The sequence below is a fragment of the Octopus bimaculoides genome, chromosome 7, assembly GCF_001194135.2.
Source record: "Octopus bimaculoides isolate UCB-OBI-ISO-001 chromosome 7, ASM119413v2, whole genome shotgun sequence".
Taxonomy (NCBI): Eukaryota; Metazoa; Mollusca; class Cephalopoda; order Octopoda; family Octopodidae; genus Octopus; species Octopus bimaculoides.
Window position 1 is genome coordinate 96,304,921 of NC_068987.1, and position 10,314 is coordinate 96,315,234.

At 34.5% G+C, this 10,314-nt stretch overlaps 1 protein-coding gene across 2 annotated transcripts in view; it reads right to left on the reverse strand.

The window, feature by feature from the left end:
* LOC106868850 (solute carrier family 15 member 4) overlaps positions 1 to 10,314 on the reverse strand; it is a 57,550-nt gene that overhangs the window by 18,937 nt on the left and 28,299 nt on the right. For both annotated transcript variants that reach the window (XM_014914291.2, XM_052969816.1), the window contains 2 exons: positions 9,570 to 9,655; positions 6,274 to 6,413 (listed from right to left, as the gene is read on the reverse strand). In XM_014914291.2, coding sequence (XP_014769777.1) covers positions 6,274 to 6,413; positions 9,570 to 9,655 — 226 coding nt within the window. The remainder of the gene's footprint in view (positions 1 to 6,273; positions 6,414 to 9,569; positions 9,656 to 10,314) is intronic.

Sequence of the window (10,314 nt, forward strand, 5' to 3'; positions counted from 1 at the left end):
AATATACTATAAAAATATAACATAATATAATATAGCAAATTTTTAAAAAGCACATATAAAGCCAACAATTTGCTTCGACTTACATACAGTAATGAATTTATGAAATATTCCTGTCTATGTATACAAGCCTCTTCAGGCCTTGATTAAAAAAAAACATACGAAATTTCATGAAGGACTGCCAAATTGCAAAAGTTGCAAACGTGCTGATTCAAAATTACCTATGTTTAGAAGCATGAGTGTTAATAATTTAAATACATAATCTTAATCTATAAATCCCATTCTGTCTGTCTGTCTGTGCGCTTATAACTCGAGTATTGTTCATCCGATCGCGCTGAAATTTTAAACATGGATATATGAGAGAGCAGGGCATTCCATAATCTAAAGAGATTTTCAAAATTGTTAGTTTCAAAGTGAGAATTGCTATTTTGGTAATCTTTTTGTCGTGTTTGTTCTGCCATTAAAAGCAACCAGTTGCTCAGACAGCTGGGACATACCATTTCGCTAGCAACAAGGGGAGTACAGGATAACAGTCAGCCAAAACTGTTGCTATGCTGTCTCTCTTCTTTCCTCCCTCTGAAGTTGTATATACATTGGGCTAAGATTCATTATCAATCAATTATCCTTATTGAGAAGAAACAGTCAAAAGTAACCACTACATACAATCACCAAACATCTCCACTACTTAACACCGACCAAGTTAACCCTCTTCACCTTTACAGCTGACATAAAATTTTGAGGTTAATAATCTTAATTTTTAATTACAGTTTCTCATTCAAACTACATAATAGGCAGAATTGTTGGATTAAGACAGTAGGGTGTTTTGGGGGAGATTTGGCTGCTATTTCTACCAAGTCTAGCTACCATATAGAGGTCTCCCTCATTAGCTCATACATACATATATACATAAAATCGAAATAAAATACTTAAAGAGCCAGGCATCAAATACAAAAGCCAAGGTCCATGCAGTGTCATGGACCAAAAAGATTTCCAGCTTCTTGCCTAATGCGAGCCAAGAGCAATCTTTTATCTCTTACTCTATTCCAGTATTCCGTCTATATAGTAATGAGATAATACTTTCAGTTTGAAAGAAATCTGTTCTATGCATATATATATTCCTTATGCATTCCAAAATTGAGTTACAGATTTTGGCGTATGGGGTATCAAAAGATACAGTACTATTTCGGCTACAAATTAAACTTAATTTCCATTCACATATTTGCATTTCAAAAATTTAACCTTATAATCTTTTCCATAAATCAACTATCGTAAACATTTTATACGATGATGTCACATTTTTTATGTGTGTGTACCTTAAAAGACATCAATCATCACAACACACACCTTCACTCACTCACTCACTCTATCTTTCTTCCTCACCCTCTTTCTCTCTCTCTCACACACGCACACACATGCATGCATGCACGCACACACACACGTCTATTTCATATAGATGTACATACATCTTTCACTTTCTTTCTCTGTTCTTTTCGCTTTCTCTTCTTTTAATTTCTACTCTCTTCAAATAAATTTTTACGGATACAACTGCTTACAAGAATAGGGATTAATGTATAATTTCTTTCTATGTTCATAATTTTTTGTTTACAATATTGAAAAAATATGCCACCAAAGAAAAGACGCAATCTCTTCAGAAACAAGCGCAAGGCAAGGAGGATTGTAGAAAACCGAAGAGAGAAGAAAACTGAAGAGAGAAGCTACATGAGATTTTCTCAAGATCAGCAAATGCATGTTGCAGCACTTAATGCTGGATCATTAAATCAATGTTTTAATGATTAGACAGAGGTCCAATAGATTAGCTCTCAGAAACAGACCATGTACAAATTCGTTCTTCACAACTCTTGAAGCTGTTTTCAGATATGATCCATCCCATTCTTATAAAAATAATAACTGTCCAAACTGGTGTGCTAAACACAAATTGTCTTTTCTGTAGAGCTTTAAAATTTTCAAATGAAACAAATGGCATGTGCTGCTCAGACAGTCAGGTAACATTGCCAGCACTACCAGCTCCTTCTCAGCCTCTTATGGATCTTCTAGAAGGCACTTCCATCCAGTCAGAGGATTTTCTGAACAATATCAGACAATAAAACTCTGCAAATGACATCATTTGGTGCATCTTAGACGATAGATAAACATGAATTTATGTCGACGTCAAAGTTCAAAGGCAAGTCTATCACCTCATTGGTTTCCTGTTACCCGCAAATGAACAACCACAGTTCCTACAAATTTATTTTATGAGTGATGTAGTACAACAAATCCAAAGTAGGTGTCAACATTTCAGATGATGGGTCATGTTAGACACAGCGGTAACTGCCGCAGAGGAAAGTATATCCACTGACAGCTTTTCGGTGCATTCAAAAATGACATAACCCCCACAGGTTAGGGCCTGAAATACTCCAAACAGATGCATAACATGTTGCTTAGTTGAATTAGCCCATCATTTACTCCACAAATGTTTTGTTGTCAATGCTGCACTTTCCCATATCACCTGTTTCAACATGACTGTATTATATACAAACTATGCCATTTTAACCCTGAGCAACACCGGGTATCTCTGCTAGTAATTACAACAAAAAGAAAAACAAAATTCAAGTGCCCCAGCATGGCCACAGCTCATGAGCTGAAACTAGATAAAATGAAAATGAAAATGAAAAGTTATAAAATGTTCTTATGGATCTCCAATAATATCAATCTAAACGTATTTTAATTGAAAACAATCACTGGTCATTTTATAATATAATATCAATACCTATATAATATGTAATATATTAAAAAATTTATAGTGGAATAGGAAAGATATTTTATTTAAAATTACTATATATTATATTGAAAAAAGATAAATAAATAAGGATATCTTTAATTCTGACACTAAATTCAATAAAATAATAATAATAATAATAATAAGGGAGGGTATCAAGGTAGAGGATGTAAGATCTGCTCTCAGGAAGTCAAGCAAATGGTAGTCTCCAGGAAAGGATAAAATTCCTAACTTCTGGTTGAATGGCTTCCCAGAGAGACATGAACTGCTAACAAAACTTTACAACAATGTTTTGCAACAACCTAGTATGATACCCTCTTGGCTAGTTAAACAAAAAAGGAAAAATCCTTCTCTAAAAATAAGGAAACAATAAAGTACAAACTAGAAATTAATTCTACTGAAGAAAATGGTCAAGATGGTGAGAAAACAAAGAGATAAAGCTGGAAAACTCATCAAATGATAAAATTAAAATGTAACTCCAAAATAAACTAAAAATCAACAACAAAGAGAAGACTCACTCCATAGCTTATATTGAGTAAAACTCAATAGAGAGATAGTAAAGCAGCATAGAAGGTCCCATTTGAGTTGTACAGGATCAAATCATAGCTATAAGTAAACTACTTAAAAAATTATAGAACAACATATTAATATCAGATGCAGACTGTGCATACACTACAGTAAGACCATTTACCACATCATTTCTGAGTGTCCAGTCTTTGTAAAGGTAAAAATATATACATAGATGCTACGAAGTTGGCAGTTCTGTTCAGCTGTCAATATGCTGAAACTGGCATAACTACAGATTTCTGCCCCCACGATTTTGGATGATCATAACTTTCAGAAAAATGGATATTTTTTAATGAATTTTTCTAGGAATATGTGTTATATGATGTAGATTCCGAATATGCAAATTTCTTTTTGGGGGGAAGTGTTTTAGGAGGGAGTGGGGTGGGGAATTTCGGAAAATTCACCAGAGTCCACTTCAATTCGTCATAACTTTCAAGAAAAAGGATATTTTTTAATGAAATTCTCTACAAATATACCTTGGACTATGTAGATTCCAAGGACATATGAATTTTGGGGGGAAACAATTGGGGGTTATTTTTGAGAATTGTTCCCCATTCGGGGATGTTTCAGAACAAGTCGTCCATATTTGTTTAATTTTCTTCGTTTTGTGCATTTATGTATCCATAGATTTCTAACACACACACACACACACACACACACAAGTAATTAAAAAAAAATTAAATGGGGGAATTATTCCATTCAGTATCATGTTTATTATACAGTGTGACTGGTGTGGTCGATGCCAGTGCCGACGGCATGTAAAAGTAACATTTGCACGGGATTGATGTCAGTACCATCTGACTGGCCCCCGTGCCAGTCACACTTGAAAAGCAACCACTATACTCTTGGAATGGTTGGCAATAGGAAGGGCATCCAGCTATAGAAACCTTGCCAGAACAGACTGCAATCTCATTGCAGCCTCCTGGCTTGCCAGTCCTCAGTCAAACTGTCCAACCCCTGCCAGCATGGAAAGCAAACATTAAACAATAATGATGATGATGATGATGTATAATGATATATATAATTATGATAGATTGTTACCCATTTGATGTTTAGGTAAACTTTGTCACCCTCTTACTCTCTCTTTCTCTGACTCACTCATTCTCTCTCTCTCACTCTCTCTCCTCACACAAAAATGAAACACATTTTAGTGCCAAAAACAGCAAAGAGAAAAATCTGTATTTGGGATTATTATATATAGCGATTATTATATATAGCGATTTTGAAAGGTATAAAAAAGATATTTTTGTTTTAATATACTTTTACTTGTTTCATACACATACACAAACTAACGTGCTTGTTTCTTTTAGATTAATTATTTACCATTCTTTATCTCTCCACTGACTTCGGTACCACTCTAACTTCTATAACTTCTACACTTTCACTTATTCATTTCAAACTTCTTTAAATTTTTAATTTAATGTAACGCACACTTTCTTGAAAACGTATTTCTGCAAAATGTTATCTAAAGTTATGGGTAAAGAAAGAAATAGCAAAAAAAATATTTGAAAATGGGAATGGGGTAAAATTCCTGAGGGATCCATCCACTCCACCTCGTTTTCCGGACAAAATGTAGGGTTTTGTAGCATATTAGGAGGTCACTGGAATTCAGTCAAAAAAAAAAAAAATTTCCAATGATTCCGGGATATGGGGTGCGGTCCGATCTCCCCCTTCCCTTTTTTCCGAACAAAAATAAGGAGTTTGCAGCATATTAGGAGGGCAGGGTACTTGATTCCATGCAAAAAATCTGAGTTTTTTTTTTTTTTTTAGTGAAAATTGCGTGGGTGAAAGGATCAAAATTTGATGTGAAAACTGAGAACTAGCATGAGTAAGTATGTACTGAATATGGCATTTGACAATGATCTGATTATAATGATCTGGGTTGTACCTGTCCTGATTATCAAGAAGATCAGTTATATTCTCACCATATATAGGAATGAAAATCTTTGATGATTTTTATTACATCTTTGCAGGTAATGTTTTAATGACTTCCGATCAAAACATTGGATGCAAAGATATAAGACAAAAAGAAAAAAATAACCATCCATTTACAATGATTTTGATAAGGAACATAAAAAGTACCCATGCTGGTGTCACATTAATAAACACTTGTGTCCGTACCACGTAAAATGCACCTGTACCAGCACGACATAAAACGCACCTATGCTGTACCATGTAAAAAGCATATGTGCTACACCAAATTTTTGATGCTGGCACCACATAAAAAGTACTCATGCTGGGCCACATAAAAATCACCCATGCTGGTTTTGCATAAAAAGCATCTGTGCTAATGCCACATAAAAAGTACTCAGCACACTCTGTAAACTGGTTGGTATTAAGAAGGGCACCCAGCCATAGAAACCAAGCCACATCAGACTGGAACCTGGTGCAGCTCTCTAGCTTGCCAGCTCTGGTCAAACCGTTCAACCCACATCTCAGTATGTTAAATGATGATGATGAAGGCTATGAGAATAAAAATGGCACCAATAATAATCAGGGCACTGAGTATAATAAAGGAGAATGTGAAGAAAGGTATAAAAACTTAATCCTACAAGACACAGTCTAAATTCTATAGAAGACATTTCAGTACACAATTCAAATAATACATATGAAACAAAATCTTTGTCTTTTTAAGATATTGCTTCATTCATAGGAAGTGACAGTATTTTTGGACTTTCTTTTGCTAATTCAAAATACAACAGAAAGGTGAGTCTGTGTAGTGAAAAATGATCAAATGTTCATCCTTAAAACCTCACAAAAACGTAAGTTATATGTAATATGCAAAACACCAGCCCATGTTCACAAAGGGCAATACTGCTGTACATACCTCAGGAACATGGAAGTACATTTGGTGGTGCAGTAGCAGATGGCAAGAAATTGTTGAAATTATAATGATGATAATAAAATGTCTTTGTTTTAATGACTATACAAACCAGTTGAAAAATCTCTGTACCATCTTTGGTCCAAGGGAATCAATTTGTTGTGCTCCAAATGGTGCTACATTAGCTTTAATACCCCCTGTACCAATCGCAATAAGTGTCAAAGCAAGTATGAAGTAAACTCTTCGAGATGTCTGGAATGGAAAAGCAATCATCATATGGTATCAATAATTAGAAGTACACTGTTATATTATATTCATATAAATAAGGTACATGGCTGCACCACCAGTTTGATATGTGGGCTATGTAATTAGCTATACTCTACTAACCCTAATAATGTTCCTAGGTGTACTATTAGGCGTAGTGAAAAATATAAGCATTCAAGCAATGCTAAAGTGTTTGAATGAGATGGAGTGGGATGAGAGAAAGAGAGATTGGGATGAGAGAAAGAGAGACCGGGATGAGAGAAAGAGAGACTGAGATGAGAGAAAGAGAGACTGGAATGAGAGAGTTTAAATTTTTATTTGGTTGAGTTTGTTTCTCATGTTTCTGGTAACAGTAAAATAAGTCCTGGATTTAGATTTGGGAAGGCCCTAGACTATATACACTTAGAGGTCCCTTGTTAAAAAAAAATTACACTGGGTCTTCCAAAAATTTAATTTAATTATTTTAAAGCCAGTATGGGTTGTCAGGCCCAAAGTTGTAGCTTGTTTAGTTTATGTATAAATTCAAGACTGGTATAGGTTATATGCTACAGTTAATTTACCTGTGGTATTTCTTCCCTACATTTGTTGTTTTGTGTTACACAATGGCTGTGAAGTTTAAATGCTAGACTTCTTTTTTATTACAAGCTGCATCAGGAGGAAAGATGTGCAGCCATAGCCTTTGCACATTGACTGAGACTAGTGAAATTGATGTCATTAATGCCCTGTTTAAACTGTTGCATCAGCAGGAAACATATGAGAAGCAAGAACATTCCAAAGAGCTGATGTTGTTGGGAGGAAGAACTGAGTATAATATTAGTAAAGAGCTTATGGCAGTAAAAGCTACAGAATCATTGGCACACTGGGCAAAATTTTTAGCAGCGTTTCATCTGTATTTATATTTTGAGTTCAAATTCCACCAAGGTTCACTTTACTTTTCATTCTTTTGGGGTGGATAAAATAAGTACCAGTAGGACACTGGAGTCAATGTAATCAACTTACACCCTCCCAAAAATTGCTGGCCTTGTGCGAAAATTTGAAACCGGTTTTAGTTCAGAGCTTGGTGGGGAGAGTTGTATATATAAGATGGGAGCCTGGTGGGGTAGAAGGGGCTAAGTTTGGAAGAGGTTGGTCTAGAGTGTGTAGTGGGAAGTTGGATGCAAAGTGGGGAGCAAAGGTGCAGCCTTTCTTCATGGGGAAACTGCTCACAAAGCCATTGTTGCTGAGAAGTGGAAAAAAAGATGATTCCACAAAGTCAGTTACAATTATTTTGGCAAGTGACTAAAAGGATCAGCTGCACTTTGGGAGGCAGGACAGCTTCAGAACTGTATGATGCACAAAGGCATCTTTTGCAGTCTTGATATTTGTCTGGTGAGACTTCCACTGCTAGCTAAACGCCATTAAACTTTGGGTGTTGGTTAGATTTTCAAAGCATTATAGGCCGTTTTTTATGCCTGAACTGGTTAAATAATTCTAAATTTGAATCTTATAACTACCATTGTGTTAAACCTAAGCTAAGTTTCAGCTCTGCTTGCTCCAGATTGGAACTGGAATCTGCAGAGAGTCAGTAAAATGGTATTAATATGTCCTTTATTACAACATCATTTTACTACCTCTACAGAACTTGCTTTTTTTATCCTCTGATTTTTGTTGGTGAAGAATAAAAGTTCATAATGATGTACTATCTTCTGTTTCTTCCTTACAGTGTAAAATTAATTACCTTGAACTCCTGTTAGTCTTATTGGTTTTCTTTTTTTTTTTTCTATTTTGTTGTTAAAAATCTTCTGGTTCCAATTTGACTGAATGATAAAAACAGGCTTCACTTCCTATTTCACAGTCGAGTGATTAGAATGAGTAAGGCCATCTGGTTATAAAAAAACAATTGCTTCAAGAAAAACAATAATATCTCACCCATGCCAGCAGGAAAAAATGGATGTAGAATAGTGAAATATAAGTTAATGATACATGGTGTTCCTGAGCAGACAGTTACCACAAGGGAGATAATCATTTCTTCATAATATTTGGTGGGATAGAAATTTGAATTTGAAATAAAGGAATTTTAAAAAAGATGCATAAAAAACAAATATTTCATTTCTTTTGTTCTTGTTATTGCATACTTAAAGTTTTTAAAATTTCATGTCAGTGGAAATTCTTGTACAACACTGTTTCATTCTTTTTAGAAGTCACCAGAATGACATAACCTGAGGTGTACTAGTTTAACATTTTATAAAGCAAGTCATTTCTTGTAGATGAAAAATAAGAAAGTCATGAATGTGTGTTTTGTTTCTTTTCCATTTTCTTTATAGAATGCTAGTACTTTAGCAATCAAGAGACAAGAGAAAGTTCTTAGTGTCTATATATAGGACAACTATTTCCAAAGAGTTTTGTCAAGTGTAGGTGTCTTATCATATCTAATATTTTAGTTTCAACTACAAGCAAAATTCACAACCATTCTGATATATTCTTTGAAGTAAAGATATTAGTTTCAAGCTGCTATTTCATAGTAGTAATCCCTCATTATGTAGAAGAGACACCTCTTCATAGACATAATGACTTGACTTTTATTCAATGGTTTAGTTGGATCATTTCAGCTTCATAACCAGAGTTTTATCAAACATGTCCCCTAGCAGACAAGAGAAAAAGTTATTTCTTCATAATATTTGGCAGTATATATAATATTCTATCCTTATTAAAATTTTATTCTTGGGAACATTTAATTCTTACCTAATTAATAGTCTTATTGAACTTGTAGTATAGCTAATCCTTATTATTTGCTTTATAGTAGAATAATCTTTAATCTATATAAAACTGATAATGAGTTTTATAGTTTAATCTATCTAAGTGACAGTGAGATAAATGAAATCACTATAATGTGATAGATAATATTTAATCCAAAGAAAATCATAGTGAGATAATCTTTATTCCTAATATAGTAGCAGTAAAATAATGTTTAATTACTTTAATGTGATGGTAACATAATCTTTAAACCATATGAAAATATAAAGAGGTAATCTTTAATCTCTATGAAGAAACATAATTTTTAATCCTTAAACATTGATAGTGAGATAATGTTTAATCTTTATGAAGTCATAGGAAGGCAATCTTTAATCTTTATAAAGTGGTGGTGAGATAATCTTTAATATTTACCAAGTCGAGATCCAATATTAATCCATCTGATGTCAAACCAAACCATTTCTGATAATCAACTGCTGAAGCTGGCAACAGAAATGTACCTGGAATGTAGGAAAAAAGCAATGCAGTCACATGATCCCATAAACCATCTTGTTAACTTATACAAAGCTGCAAGTACTGGCTTCCAGAATAGCCCTTTCCTTAGGAAGTAGTCAAATTAAAAAAAAAAAGAGTTAGTAAATAGGCACAGATGTGTCTATATTGTAAGAAGCTTGATTCCCAGCCATGTGGTTCTGGGTTCTGTCCCACCGTGTGTGATACCTCAAGCAAGTGTTTTCCACTATAGCTTCAGGCTGACAAAAGCCTTGTGAGTGAATTTGATAAATGGAAGACCCATCCTTGTATTCAAGGAGACCTGTCCTTCACAGCAGAAGTGTTATGGCTGAATCCCCTGGTGAAGAGGATTGGTCTGCAAGATCCCTGTGCAGGTGCCATGTAAAAAGCATACATGCCAGTACCACATAGGGCACTCATGCTGCTTCACATTAAAAGCACCCAGCACACAGTAAACTGGTTGGCATTAGAAAAGGCATCCAACCATGGAGACCAAGCCAAATCAGACTGGAACCTGGTGCAGGTCTCCAGCTCTGGTCAAACCAGCCAACCCATGCCAGCATGAACAATGGTCATTAAAGGATGATGATGATGATGATAGTATATATATATATATATATATATATATATATATATATATATATAT